This window comes from Haliotis rufescens, unplaced genomic scaffold, assembly GCF_023055435.1.
Source record: "Haliotis rufescens isolate VD_foot unplaced genomic scaffold, xgHalRufe1.0.p SCAF_8, whole genome shotgun sequence".
Taxonomy (NCBI): domain Eukaryota; kingdom Metazoa; phylum Mollusca; class Gastropoda; order Lepetellida; family Haliotidae; genus Haliotis; species Haliotis rufescens.
In genome coordinates this window covers 9,632,245-9,648,350 of record NW_025964372.1, presented here as the reverse complement: position 1 = coordinate 9,648,350, position 16,106 = coordinate 9,632,245, and the positions used below count along the sequence as shown (strand labels likewise).

Genomic DNA, 16,106 nt, shown 5'->3' with positions numbered 1-16,106 from the left:
CCACTCTAAATATCACTTCTCTCAATATCACCTCTCTTAATATCACCTCACTCCCTGTTTACTCTCTCAATATCACCTCTCTTAATATCACCTCCCTCACTGTCTACTTTCTCAATATCACCTCTCTTAATATCACCTCTCTCACTGTCTACACTTTCAATATCACCTCTCTTAGTGTCTACTCACTCAATATCACCTCTCACCTCCCTCACAGTCTACTCTCTCAATATCACCTCCTTCACTGTCTACTCTCTCAATATCACCTCCCTCACTGTCTACTCTCTCAATATAACCTCTCTCAATATCACCTCTCTCAGTATCTACTCGCTCAGTACCACATCTTTCAGTATCACAACTCTAAATATCACCTCTCAAAATCACCTCTCTCAGTACCACATCTTTCAGTATCACAACTCTAAATATCACCTCTCAAAATCACCTCTCTCAGTACCTCATCTTTGTATCACCACTCTTAATATCACTTCTCTCAATATAACCTCTCTTAATATAACCTCTCTTAATATTACCTCACTCCCTGTCTAATCTCTCAATATCACCTCTCTCAATATCACCTCCATCACTGTCTACTCTCTCAGTAGCACTTCTCTCAATATCATCTCCCTCACTGTCTATTCTCTCAATACCACCTCACTCCCTGTCTACTCTCTCAATATCACCTCCCTCACTGTCTACTCTCTCAATATCACCCCACTCCCTGTCTACCCTCTCAATATAACCTCCCTCACTGTCTACTCTCTCAATATCACCACACTCACCTACCTCACTGTCTACTCTCTCAATATCACCTCCCTAACTGTCTACTCTCTCAGTATCACCTCTCTCGATATCACCTCTCTCACTGTCTACTCTCTCAATGTCACCTCTTTCAGTGTCTACTCTCTCAATATCACCTCCCTCACCGCCTACTGTCTCAATATCATCTCCCTCAATATAACCTCCCTCACTGTCTACTCTCTCAATATCACCTCCCTCAATGTCTACTTTCTCAATATCATCTCCCTCAATATCACCTCCCTCACTGTCTACTCACTCAATATCACCTCTCACCTCCCTCACAGTCTACTCTCTCAATATCACCTCCTTCACTGTCTACTCTCTCAATATCACCTCCCTCACTGTCTACTCTCTCAATATCACCTCCCTTACTGTCTACTTTCTCAATATCATTTCTCTCAATATCACCTCTCTCAATATAACCTCCTTCACTGTCTACTCTCTCAATATCACCTCCCTAACTGTCTACTCTCTCAATATAACCTCTCTCAATATCACCTCCCTCCCTGTCTACTCTCTCAATATCACCTCCCTCACTGTCTACTGTCTCAGTATCACCTCTCTCAATATCACCTTCCTCACCGTCTACTCCCTCAATATCACCTCCCTCACTGTCTACTCACTCAATATCACCTCCCTCACTGTCTACTTTCTCAATATCACCTCTCTTAATATCACCCCTCTCACTGTCTACACTTTCAATATCACCTCTCTTAGTGTCTACTCATTCAATATCACCTCTCACCTCCCTCACAGTCTACTCTCTCAATATCACCTCCTTCACTGTCTACTCTCTCAATATCACCTCCCTCACTGTCTACTCTCTCAATATCACCTCCCTCACGGTCTTCTTTCTCAATATCATTTCTCTCAATATCACCTCTCTCAATATAACCTCCTTCACTGTCTACTCTCTCAATATCACCTCCCTCACTGTCTACCCTCTCAATATCACCTCCCTTTCTGTCTACTGTCTCAGTATCACCTCTCTCAATATCACCTTCCTCACCGTCTACTCTCTCAATATCACCCCTCTCACTGTCTACTCTCTCAATATCACCTCCCTCGCTGTCTACTTTCTCAATATCACCTCTCTCACTGTCTACACTTTCAATATCAGCTGTCTCAGTGTCACCCTCCTCACTGTCTACTCTCTCAGTATCACCTCTCTCAATATCACCTTACTAACCGTCTTCTCTCTCAATATCACCTCCCTTACTGTCTACTCTCTTAATATCACCTCCCTCACTGTATACTCTCTCAATGTCGACTCTCTCAGTGTAAACCTCCTCACTGTCTACTCTCAATATCACCGCTCCTACTGTCTACTCTCTCAATATAACCTCTCTCAATATCATCTCTCTCAGTATCTACTCGCTCAGTACCACATCTTTCAGTATCACCACTCTAAATATCACCTCTCTCAATTTCACTTCTCTCAATATCACTTCTCTTAATATCACTTCTCTTAATATCACCTCACTCCCTGTCTACTCTCTCAGTATCACCTCTCAAAATCACCTCTCTCAGTACCTCATCTTTGTATCACCACTCTAAATATCACCTCTCTCAATATCACTTCTCTCAATATAACCTCTCTTAATATTACCTCACTCCCTGTCTACTCTCTCAATATCACCTCTCTTAATATCACCTTATTCACTGTCTGCTCTCTCAGTATCACCTCTCTCAATATCACCTCCCTCACTGTCTACTCTCTCAGTATCACCTCTATCAATATCACCTCCCTCACTGTCTATACTCTCAATACCACCTCACTCCCTGTCTACTCTCTCAGTATCACCTCCCTCACTGTCTACTCTCTCAATATCACCACACTCACCTCCCTCACTGTCTACTCTCTCAATATCACCTCCCTAACTGTCTACTCTCTCAGTGTCACCCTCCTCACTGTTTTCTGTCTCAATATCACCGCTCTCACTGTCTACTCTCTTAGTATCACCTCTCTCAATATCACCTACCTCACTGTCTACTCTCTCAATATCACCTCTCTCACTGTCTACTTTTTCAATATCACCTCCCTCCCTGTCTACTCTCTCAATATCACCTCCCTCACTGTCTACTCTCTCAATATCACCTCCCTCACTGTCTACGCTCTCAGTATCACCTCTCTCAATATCACCTCACTCCCTGTCTACTCTCTCAATATCACCTCTCTCAATATCACCTCACTCCCTGTCTACTCTCTCAATATCACCTCTTTTAATATCACCTCCCTCACTGTCTACTTTCTCAGTATCACCTCTCTCAATATCACCTCCCTCCCTGTCTACTCTCTCAATATCACCTCTCTCAATATCTACTCTCTCAGTACCACATCTTTCAGTATCACCACTCTAAATATCACCTCTCTCAATATCACTTCTCTCAATATCACTTCTCTTAATATCACCTCACTCCCTGTCTACTCTCTCAGTTTCACCTTTCTCATTATCACCTCCCTCCTTATCTGCTCTCTAAATATATTCTCCCTCACTGTCTACTCTCTCAATGTCACCTCTCTGAGTGTAACCCTCCTCACTGTCTACTCACTCAATATCACTTCTCTCAATATCACCTCTCTCAATATCACCTTACTCCCTGTCTATTCTCTCAGTACCACAACTTTCAGTGTCAACTCTCTCAATATCACCTCTCTCAATATCACCTCCCTTGGGCAGGCCAGAAACTTATGAGTGTTGGTTCGAATCCCGGTTCTCCCCGATTATGTTTCTAGGTTTGTCAGCACCATACCCGTGCTCGTGGGTTTCACCGAAGTGGTAAACGTCTGAGACCTGCATCACTTCGGGCTTTCCTCCCACATTAAGCTGACACGCCGTGATATAACTGGAATACTTTTAAAAGCGGCGTTAAACCCAACTCACTCACTCACTTACTCTCAATATCACTTCTCTCAATATCACCTCTCTCAGTATCTACTCACTCAGTACCACATCTTCAAGTATCACCACTCTAAATATCATCTTCCTCAATATCACCTCTCTCAATATCACTTCTCTCAATATCACCTCTGCCAATATCGAGAGCGGAAGGTCCTGGGTTCGATCCCCGGCCGCGTCAAACCAAAAGACATTAAAGGATGGTACTTGTTGTTACCCTGTTTGGCGCTCGGCATTTCGGGGCTAATACAAGGACTGGTCGGTTCGGAGTGAGTATACTGTGTCTGAGTGGGATATTCATGTTAAACTGCGGTATGGCATCTCAGTGAGCTAGCACTATAAATTGGCATCAGTCCGGACTAGTACAAGCAGCCACACACGCACGCACGCACGCATGCACGTCGCTATATAAGTACAATAATCTTGGACGCGACGTTAAACCAAACTTCACCTCACATCTCCCATCCCAATATCACCTCTCTCGAGGAGCTCAAGATCACCTCCCTCAGTAAAACCTCTCTCAGTATCTACTCTCTCAGTACCACATGTTTCAGTAAAACCTCTCTCAATATCACCTCTCTCAACATCACCTCTCTCAATATTATCCCTCTGAGTATCACGTCTCTCAATATCACATCCCTCAATATCACCTCTCTCAACATCACCTCTCTCAATATTATCCCACTCTCAATATCACCTCTCTCAACATCACCTCTCTCAATATTATCCCTCTCTCGATATCACCTCTCTCAGTATCTACTCTCTCAGTACAACATGTTTCAGTATCATCTCTCTCAATATCACCTCTCTCGATATCACCTCTCACAGTATCTACTCTCTCAATTCCACATACGAGGGGTGTTCATTAAAGATTTCCCCTGACCCACTTCCGATGGACCTAGTGGACGAACAGTTATACGTCGGTCTGCCAAAATGGCGGTCTCCACTTGATGGATAGTGACCTCATCAATGGGGGCGACCAGGAATGGCAGCTGTTTCCACAGATGTCCGACCACACTTGAACTGGCGATGTCAGTGTTTAACAACGTCATATGATGGGGCATCTTCCCACTAAGTTGCTTTCATTTCATCGAAAGTTTCTTTTTGTGTGCGACCTTTCAAATATAAAAATCTAATCACTGCTCGGTATTCTACTGCCTCCATTGTCACACCCTACTCGATCATAACACCTGTAATAGTGGTAAGATTAATAGTTCGGTGCTGCAAATTCAGACATAACCCATAGATACATGTATCATTACACATGTGAAATTTCAACCAAACATGATAACCCTAAGAGGTTTAGGGGAAATCTTTCATGAACACCCCTCGTATTTCAGTATGACCTCTCGCTGCTAGCAGCACAACAAAAGCCGATTACTTCTCTCAGAAGCTAAGGTCCGCACTTAGTATAATCTTACAGAAGAATGCAATGATACATTCAACACACAATAATTAAATTTTCGTTGTGTTCATTGAAATTCCTGTATTTTGATTAGCTGAATTGGTCACGTGTTATTGCATTTATTTAGGCTCCAGCAATCTATGAATTTACCTTAGTGTCTGTCTGACGCATCTTTATTCACCTTTCAATGATCAGCCAGTTGATCAGTGATGACTAACACATGTAACCGCCACAGGTTCATTAACAACTTCGGAAATCTCTCCCGTCACGTTTATCGTGTCGGCGATTTTGACGTCTTGTACTTGATGTAAATGTATTACGACGCGCTGTCATTGTGACTGACTTACTGAGGTAGTTATTCACAGAACTTTCTCATCAAATGAGGATATGATTTGAACACATGTGCTGCGTAAGATGTTTCTGAAGAACAAGTTGTGCATCCATACGCTCATGTCACCTCTCTTTTGGGGAACTATTTTACTCCGCAATATATCTGGTTGTTGTATGGCTGTCAGTGTATGAAGTCACACGTACTAAATTAAATTGTGTTTAGATCTTAGCCTACATCCTTTGAGGTAAGAAATTGTGATAAAAATTGTATCCGACGTTCATACAGTTTGGCCATCACTCTCTGAAGGTTGATACTCCAATGAACTCACACAAAGTGAAAGTCAATTCTTAAATATTTAATTGGGAATCATGTACTTTGTTCTGACGGTCTGTTTCAATAATGCCCATTTATAAGAAAGCAGTACTTACTTATTTTTAAAATAAAAAAATACGTTCATTTGTTGCAACAATGTGGCTTCTTGATATCATACACGTGTTCACTAAGTAACAATGTAAAAGTGTGTTCTGAAGGAATCCTAAACGGAATACACATTTGGTGTGTTCTGTCTAAACACGTTTTGGGTCTATTACACATGAAATGAGCTATAGTCTCACAGACAAAACACAATTTCCCCATAATCTAAAAATGGTTAGAATTTATACATTGTTAAATAAGGTGCATATCATTGGGCATTAGGAGGTATAATTTATGTAGACAATACATACGCAAATAAGATTCACAGACACACATACCACAACAGCTTCCATTGGCAAGTGAGTAAACTGACTATAAAAGTCCAGTTTCCTACCATGCCGAACAAGGCTAGTATGAGGTAGTTAGATTTCGGCTGGACTAACGAGTCTATGCATAGTCGAATCAAAATCGCGCAATGAAATCGAAATCCGGTTCGTAAAGTGTCATGCAGATTTCGGTCGATTGCAGGATTTGCACTGCATGTGCACTACCAATTCAGAGTCACAGATACTTTTGAAAATCGTTTCATGTTTTTAATCAAGGTGCTCACGTGATTTGATGCACATCGCGATGTAAGATCCGTTTTATCACAATATAGATCTTGATTATCGATCAACTTGGCGCCGCCATTTTGTTTGAAACAAATGCAAGTGATACGAGAGTTGGAATCTGATTGGTCCATAGGAGAGGCATAGAAGGGACATAACTCGTAATAGCCACTGGTGGCGCTTCGATCGAGCCCAGGAATTCCAGCCTAGTTCGGCAAGGGTGGAAACTGGACTTTTGAAGTCAGTTAACTCACTCAGGATGCTGACAACGAAAGTATACACCTGATTACTGTGATGGACCCTTAACTTTCTCAAGTCTCCCCTCCCCTAACACACAAACATGCCCATTAAACGTAAAGAGCGCGCCCCCATGAATGAACGACAATGAATTTCAAGGGGGATCGGGGTGTTAACCACTTTTCAAATACGTTCGCTAAACACAATACTGAACAGTTTTAGACGTGTTGAAATAATGGGACAAGTAACGTGTTAAGGTTTGTGTTAAGGATCTAAACACAGTTTTTTACAGGGTAGGTTTTAGTATTTTGTTTTACCTATAGTTATATATTCATTCACAAATAGACAGATATAGGAGCTACATGAATGTGTTCTGCACGTTGTGGCTTCAGAGCGGATGTACTGGAGCGTGAACGACGAGGTGAAGTACAGTGACGACAACCACGACCACAACAACACCCTCAGCCAGTTCGACAACATCTGTGACAGCATAAAGACGTTCCGCGACATGGTGTTTGTTAGCTGCACCAATGACACGTGAGACAATACAGTCGTTTAAGGCTCCGGTATTCGCTGTGCGTCCCATGGGCACGCCTAAACCTATGATCGTAGGTTCGAATCCCAATTCGCCCCGTCTATGTTTCTAGGTTTGTCAGCACCATACCTGTACTCGAGGGTTTCACCAAAGTGGTAAAAGTCTTCGACCTAATGTACTTTGGGCTTTCCTCCCACATCAAACTGACACGCCGTGATATAACTGGAATACAAAGCGGCGTTATACCAGCCACTCACCCACTCCACATGTATCTATTGTTGCAGTGAGTGAGTGAGTACGGTTTTATCCCGCTTTACACCAAAAATGTACCTCACACATTGTACCGATGTCCAGAATTGAACCACGGTCTTCGGCGTGACCGCCCCCTCTATTGTTGTAGAATAGCCAGATCCGTTACAGTTAGAAGAGCTCATCAGACGGAGAATGTCTCTCTGCTTGGCTGCGCATGAATACTGACACCAGCTGACTCAGACCAGAATACTTATAGTTATGTATAAGTTTAAATATAGATAATTCTGTGAAGAAGTCGTCAAGACTCTTAATTTCAGGAGGTGAAAGGGGATGAGTTATCAGCTGCCAGGACTGAGAGGGGGATGAGAATGTAGCGTGAACCTTTATTTGCTGTGCGCTGGGATCTGTAAGAGAGACTACTGATTATGCATTTATTGTATATGCATGACTCCGCTAGTGTGGGCAGTAAATCGGAAAAGATGTATTTAGTTTTGCCAAACTGCAACGATGCGTGCAGAGTTGCGTTCCATGGGTTCGCCAGAAACCTATGATCATGGGTTCAAATCCCGGTTCGCCAAAATTATGCTTCTAGGTTTGTCAGCACCATGCCTATGCTCGTGGGATTCAGAAAAGTGGTAAACGCCTGAGGCCTGCATGTATCATTATGAAATATGATATGCAGCAAATATGTGTTTTCCAGAATGACATGATGATATTTAGCACATGGGTGCAGTTGGTAGTGGAGCGAACACATGGGTGTAGTTGGTAGTGTGGCTAGCACATGGACGTAGTTGGTAGTATGGCTAACACATGGGTGTAGTTGGTAGTTGGGCTAACACATGGGTGTAGTTGGTAGTTGGGCTAACACATGGGTGTTGTTGGTAGTGAGGCTAGCACATGGGTGTAGTTGGTAGTGGGGCTAGCACGTAGATGTAGTTGGTAGTGTGGCTAGCACGTAGATGTAGTTTGTAGTGGGGCTGACACATTGGTGTAGTTGGTAGTATGGCTAACACATGGGTGTAGTTGGTAGTTGGGTTAACACATGGGTGTAGTTGGTGATGGGGCTGACACATGGGTGTAGTTGGTAGTGGGGATAACACATGCATGTAGTTGGTAGTGGGGCTAGCACATGGACGTAGGTTGGTAGTGTGGCTAACACATGGATGTAGTTGGTAGTGGGGCTTTCACATGGGTGTTGTTGGTAGTGGGGCTTTCACATGGGTGTTGTTGGTAGTATGGCTGACACATGGGTGTAGTTGGTAGTATGGCTAACACATGGGTGTAGTTGGTAGTGGGGCTTTCACATGGGTGTTGTTGGTAGTGGGGCTTTCACATGGGTGTAGTTGGTAGTATGGCTGACACATGGGTGTAGTTGGTAGTTGGGCTAACACATGGGTGTTGTTGGTAGTGTGGCTAGCACATGGGTGTAATTGGTAGTTGGGCTAGCATATGGACGTAGTTGGTAGTGGGGATAACACATGGGAGTTGTTGGTAGTGTGGCTAACACATGGGTGTAGTTGGTAGTGGGGCTTTCACATGGGTGTAGTTGGTAGTGTGGCTGACACATGGGTGTAGTTGGTAGTGGGGATAACACATGGGTGTAGTTGGTAGTGGGGCTTTCACATGGGTGTAGTTGGTAGTGTGGCTGACACATGGGTGTAGTTGGTAGTATGGCTAGCACATGGGTGTAGTTGGTAGTGTGGCTAGCACATGGGTGTAGTTGGTAGTATGGCTAGCACATGGGTGTAGTTGGTAGTGGGGCTAGCACATGGGTGTAGTTGGTAGTATGGCTAACACATGGTTGAGTTGGTAGTTTGGATAACACAAGTGTGTTGTTGGTAGTGTGGCTAGCACATGGGTGTTGTTGGTAGTGAGGCTAACACATGAGTGTAGTTGGTAGTGTGGCTAGCACATGGACGTAGTTGGTAGTGGGGCTAGCACGTAGATGTAGTTGGTAGTGTGGCTGACACATTGGTGTAGTTGGTAGTATGGCTAGCACATGGGTGTAGTTGGTAGTGTGGCTAGCACATGGGTGTAGTTGGTAGTATGGCTAGCACATGGGTGTAGTTGGTAGTGGGGATAACACATGGGTGTAGTTGGTAGTGGGGCTAACACATGGGTGTAGTTGGTAGTGGGGATAACACATGCATGTTATTGGTAGTGGGGATAACACATGGACGTAGTTGGTAGTATGACTAACACAGGGGTGTAGTTGGTAGTTGGGCTTTCACATGGGTGTAGTTGGTAGTGTGGCTAGCACATGGGAGTTGTTGGTAGTGTGGCTAACACATGGGTGTAGTTGGTAGTGGGGCTTTCACATGGACGTAGGTTGGTAGTGTGGCTAACACATGGGTGTAGTTGGTAGTGGGGCTTTCACATGGGTGTAGTTGGTAGTATGGCTAGCACATGGACGCAGTTGGTAGTGGGGCTAGCACGTAGATGTAGTTGGTAGTGTGGCTGACACATGGGTGTAGTTGGTAGTGTGGCTAGCACATGGGTGTAGTTGGTAGTATGGCTAACACATGGGTGTAGTTGGTAGTTTGGATAACACAAGTGTGTTGTTGGTAGTGTGGCTAGCACATGGGTGTTGTTGGTAGTGAGGCTAACACATGAGTGTAGTTGGTAGTGTGACTAGCACATGGACGTAGTTGGTAGTGAGGCTAGCACATGGGTGTAGTTGGTAGTATGGCTAACACATGGTTGAGTTGGTAGTTTGGATAACACAAGTGTGTTGTTGGTAGTGTGGCTGACACATGGGTGTAGTTGGTAGTGGGGATAACACATGGGTGTAGTTGGTAGTGGGGCTTTCACATGGATGTTGTTGGTAGTGGGGCTAGCACGTAGATGTAGTTGGTAGTGTGGCTGACACATGGGTGTAGTTGGTAGTATGGCTAGCACATGGGTGTAGTTGGTAGTGTGGCTAGCACATGGGTGTAGTTGGTAGTATGGCTAGCACATGGGTGTAGTTGGTAGTGGGGCTAGCACATGGGTGTAGTTGGTAGTATGGCTAACACATGGTTGAGTTGGTAGTTTGGATAACACAAGTGTGTTGTTGGTAGTGTGGCTAGCACATGGGTGTTGTTGGTAGTGAGGCTAACACAGGGGTGTAGTTGGTAGTGTGGCTAGCACATGGACGTAGTTGGTAGTGGGGCTAGCACGTAGATGTAGTTGGTAGTGTGGCTGACACATGGGTGTAGTTGGTAGTATGGCTAGCACATGGGTGTTGTTGGTAGTGTGGCTAGCACATGGGTGTATTTGGTAGTATGGCTAGCACATGGGTGTAGTTGGTAGTGGGGATAACACATGGGTGTAGTTGGTAGTGGGGCTAACACATGGGTGTAGTTGGTAGTGGGGATAACACATGCATGTTATTGGTAGTGGGGATAACACATGGACGTAGTTGGTAGTATGACTAACACAGGGGTGTAGTTGGTAGTTGGGCTTTCACATGGGTGTAGTTGGTAGTGTGGCTAGCACATGGGAGTTGTTGGTAGTGTGGCTAACACATGGGTGTAGTTGGTAGTGTGGCTTTCACATGGGTGTAGTTGGTAGTGTGGCTGACACATGGGTGTAGTTGGTAGTGGGGATAACACATGGGAGTTGTTGGTAGTGTGGCTAACACATGGGTGTAGTTGGTAGTGGGGCTTTCACATGGACGTAGGTTGGTAGTGTGGCTAACACATGGGTGTAGTTGGTAGTGGGGCTTTCACATGGGTGTAGTTGGTAGTATGGCTAGCACATGGAAGCAGTTGGTAGTGGGGCTAGCACGTAGATGTAGTTGGTAGTGTGGCTGACACATGGGTGTAGTTGGTAGTGTGGCTAGCACATGGGTGTAGTTGGTAGTATGGCTAACACATGGGTGTAGTTGGTAGTTTGGATAACACAAGTGTGTTGTTGGTAGTGTGGCTAGCACATGGGTGTTGTTGGTAGTGAGGCTAACACATGAGTGTAGTTGGTAGTGTGACTAGCACATGGACGTAGTTGGTAGTGGGGCTAGCACGTAGATGGAGTTGGTAGTGTGGCTGACACATGGGTGTAGTTGGTAGTGTGGCTAGCACATGGGTGTTGTTGGTAGTGAGGCTAGCACATGGGTGTAGTTGGTAGTATGGCTAACACATGGTTGAGTTGGTAGTTTGGATAACACAAGTGTGTTGTTGGTAGTGTGGCTAGCACATGGGTGTTGTTGGTAGTGAGGCTAACACATGAGTGTAGTTGGTAGTGTGGCTAGCACATGGACGTAGTTGGTAGTGGGGCTAGCACGTAGATGTAGTTGGTAGTGTGGCTGACACATGGGTGTAGTTGGTAGTATGGCTAGCACATGGACGTAGTTGGTAGTGGGGCTAGCACGTAGATGTAGTTGGTAGTGTGGCTGACACATGGGTGTAGTTGGTAGTGTGGCTAGCACGTAGATGTAGTTGGTAGTGTGGCTGACACATGGACGTAGTTGGTAGTGGGGCTAGCACGTAGATGTAGTTGGTAGTGTGGCTGACACATGGACGTAGTTGGTAGTGGGGCTAGCACGTAGATGTAGTTGGTAGTGTGGCTGACACATGGGTGTAGTTGGTAGTGTGGCTAGCACATGGGTGTAGTTGGTAGTGTGGCTAGCACATGGGTGTAGTTGGTAGTGAGGCTAGCACATGGGTGTAGTTGGTAGTATGGCTAACACATGGTTGAGTTGGTAGTTTGGATAACACAAGTGTGTTGTTGGTAGTGTGGCTAGCACATGGGTGTTGTTGGTAGTGAGGCTAACACATGAGTGTAGTTGGTAGTGTGGCTAGCACATGGACGTAGTTGGTAGTGGGGCTAGCACGTAGATGTAGTTGGTAGTGTGGCTGACACATTGGTGTAGTTGGTAGTATGGCTAGCACATGGGTGTAGTTGGTAGTGTGGCTAGCACATGGGTGTAGTTGGTAGTATGGCTAGCACATGGGTGTAGTTGGTAGTGGGGCTAACACATGGGTGTAGTTGGTAGTGGGGCTAACACATGGGTGTAGTTGGTAGTGGGGATAACACATGCATGTTATTGGTAGTGGGGATAACACATGGACGTAGTTGGTAGTATGACTAACACAGGGGTGTAGTTGGTAGTTGGGCTTTCACATGGGTGTAGTTGGTAGTGTGGCTAGCACATGGACGTAGTTGGTAGTATGGCTAACACATGGGGGTAGTTGGTAGTTGGGCTAACACATGGGTGTAGTTGGTGATGGGGCTGACACATGGGTGTTGTTGGTAGTGAGGCTAGCGCAAGGGTGTAGTTGGTAGTGGAGCTAGCACGTGGATGTAGTTGGTAGTGGGGCTGACACATTGGTGTTGTTGGTAGTGTGTCTAACACATGGGTGCAGTTGGTAGTGTGGCTAGCGCAAGGGTGTAGTTGGTAGTGGAGCTAGCACGTGGATGTAGTTGGTAGTTGGGCTAACAAATGGGTGTTGTTGATAGTGGGGATAACACATGTGTGTTGTTGGTAGTGGGGATAAAAACATGCATGTAATTGGTAGTGGGGATAACACATGGGTGTAGTTGGTAGTGGGGATAACACATGGGTGTTTTTGGTAGTGGGGATAACACATGGGTGTTGTTGGTAGTGGGGATAACACATGCATGTAATTGGTAGTGGGGATAACACAGTTGGTAGTTGGTATTGGGGATATGACATGGGTGTAGTTGGTAGTGGGGATAACACATGTGTGTTGTTGGTAGTAGGGATAACACATGTGTGTTGTTGGTAGTGGGGATAACACATGGGGGTTGTTGGTAGTGGGGATAACACATGGGTGTATTTGGTAGTGGGGATAACACATGGGGGTTGTTGGTAGTGGGGATAACACATGGGGGTTGTTGGTAGTGGGGATAACACATGGGGGTTGTTGGTAGTGGGGATAACACATGGGTGTAGTTGGTAGTGGGGAAAACACATGTGTGTTGTTGGTAGTGGGGATAACACATGTGTGCTGTTGGTAGTTGGGCTAACACATGTGTGTTGTTGGTAGTGGGGATAACACATGGGTGTAGTTGGTAGTGGGGATAACACATGCATGTAATTGGTAGTGGGGATAACACAGTTGGTAGTTGGTAGTGGGGATAACACATGGGTGTAGTTTGTAGTGGGGATAACACATGGGTGTAGTTGGTAGTGGGGATAACACATGTGTGTTGTTGGTAGTGGGGATAACACATGGGTGTAGTTGGTAGTGGTGATAACACATGTGTGTTGTTGGTAGTGGGGATAACACATGGGGGTTGTTGGTAGTAGGGATAACACATGTGTGTTGTTGGTAGTTGGCCAAAACATGGTGTTGTTGATAGTGGGGATAACACATGGATGAAGTTCGTAGTAGGGTTAACACATGGGTGTTGTTGGTAGTAGGGATAACACATGGGTGTTGTTGGTAGTAGGGTTAACACATGGGTGTTGTTGGTAGTGGGGATAACACATGGTGTTGTTGAAATTTGGGATAACACATGGATGAAGTTGGTAGTAGGGTTAACACATGGGTGTTGTTGGTAGTAGGGTTAACACGTGGGTGTATTTGGTAGTGGGGCTTACACATGGGTGTAGTTGGTATTTTGTCTTGCGATATTATGAATTTTCACCTTTACAGCGAAATAGCATAAGTTGGTGTGAAAAGGCTGTCATGTGAACCATATCGTAGGTCCACCGTATACTAGCCTACCCGTGGTAGCCAGAGAAATCCCTTGGGCTCATGAAGAAAACGTTCAAGCAGCATTAGATGAGGCCGCCTGGGGATGGTCCTGTGATGTAAGAGGAAATAGCGAAACAAGTTCAAGCAGGTCCGAACTGTACACGTCCACGGACGTCGGCCTAGCGTTTGGTCAATTAGACTAGTGTTACCCCTTGGCTGGTCAAAGTGATAACAGTCATAACTTTGACCGCCGAGGCCTACACAGGATACACTTACAGTTTGAATATTAAACATTATTGTCATTGCAAGGGCACCGGTCTTACATTGTGTGTGGGCGTACTGACTTCTAGAAGGTCCAGGTCTGATCAGCATCACTATTTGCACTCAGCCTCATTGTCAAAAAAGTGGTTAAAAAATACGCATCCTTTTTTTTCCTAGAATTTTTGTAACCATGTTTGCTTCATGTTGCTACAGATGTTTGTACCAAAATAATGTTGATGATTGAAGTGTCTTCATAAGTCAGATGAGTTTGTGGCTCTATTAAAATTAAAATTTCCAACAGTCATTCAAATTCAGTTTTTGTATGGGTAGCAGTGAAAGTATAGTATAATGAAATTGTGCTATACTTCACATACTTTAATATATTTCCACATTAAATGGCCACTGAAATTGTATCTTGTATATATTTTCTTGTGAAACACATTTGTCTTTGTTTACAAGAGTAACACACTCATTTTGAAATGCAGAAGCAGAAATCGGTTCTCTAAAGACACGATTCTTATTTTTGCCATTTTTTTAGTAGCGTTCAATTGCTCCGTTGCTTCTATACATCATATGATATGACTCACCTGAAGAATGTGCCATGTTGTTGTAGAATTTACCGGCGGAATCTTAGGCAGTACTCAAACTGAGACTGATGTCACATGGAAATATATATATTACAGAGATGACATTTGTTAATAACATTTTCAGGACAGTACGATTACATATCAACGGGACATTGCAGGCCCCACTGTCCTTGAAAGAGCACTTCAGTGGGGAGAAGTTCATCACCATCATACCATGATAGGACCTGAATACAGGTGAGAAGCACTCTGTGTTGACGTCGATACGATCGCACACGACGGACTTCTATTAGGTGTAAAATGCAAAATAGTGGTGAAAAATATATGAATGGATCATTAAAAAACAGGGATAACACAGGGTGTCCGCAAAAAGGGTAAGCAACGTGTAGTTCACCCATCGCCCTCCTTCCGGGATAACAGCTTATTACAGGTGAGTCGCCCCCAGCGTCAACGTCGATATACTCCCACACGGTATGACAGGTATTCGGTAAGTAATATTTGGTTCATTAGAAGCTCACAAGGACCATAGTTTCAAGTTACGAGATTCCGACTACAAGCCACAAATCTAATATGCTTATTCTATCATCAATGCAACCGTCTAAAAACAGGCTATTTACACTCTTCAAAAAAAAAGCAGCGCATTGTTAAAAAATAAGGCTATTTATTAAGCGGAGGTAAAAGTATCAACACAGAATATGCGTGAACACAATCAAATGAAATTAGACACAGTGATCGATAAAAGCATTGTCGTCATTGTCAGCATTAATTCAGTTCAGTCATTGCACATGTGTAGCCACACGGTGGCGTCATGGTCAGTACCTGGTCACACCACCTCTTGCAGCCGTCACTGCTCGACACCTCCTTGGCACAGATTGCACAAGTCATCGGATTTTTTCGTGGGGAATTCTTCGCCATTCCTCCTGTAAGGCGTTGGCGAGTTGTGCCAGTGTGTGGGGACGCTGGTGACGTTGACGGACGCGTCGATCAAGTTCGTCCCACAAATGTTCAACCGGTTCGAGATCAGGCGATTTGGACGCCCATGGAAGGACATTGATGTTCTCATTAAAAAGGAAATTAAGGGGCCGAGCGTTGTCATGTTGGAACAACTCCGCGGTCAAAAGTTGGGAGGAGGTGAGGACGCAG

At 44.6% G+C, this 16,106-nt stretch overlaps 1 protein-coding gene across 1 annotated transcript in view; it reads left to right on the top strand.

Annotated features, from left to right (window-relative positions):
- The window catches only part of LOC124123941 (sushi, von Willebrand factor type A, EGF and pentraxin domain-containing protein 1-like), a 68,783-nt gene that overhangs the window by 48,744 nt on the left and 3,933 nt on the right, over positions 1-16,106 (top strand). The window contains exons 12-13 of the mRNA XM_046487145.2: positions 7,083-7,227; positions 15,091-15,200. Coding sequence (XP_046343101.2) covers positions 7,083-7,227; positions 15,091-15,184 — 239 coding nt within the window. The 3' untranslated portion in view covers positions 15,185-15,200. The remainder of the gene's footprint in view (positions 1-7,082; positions 7,228-15,090; positions 15,201-16,106) is intronic.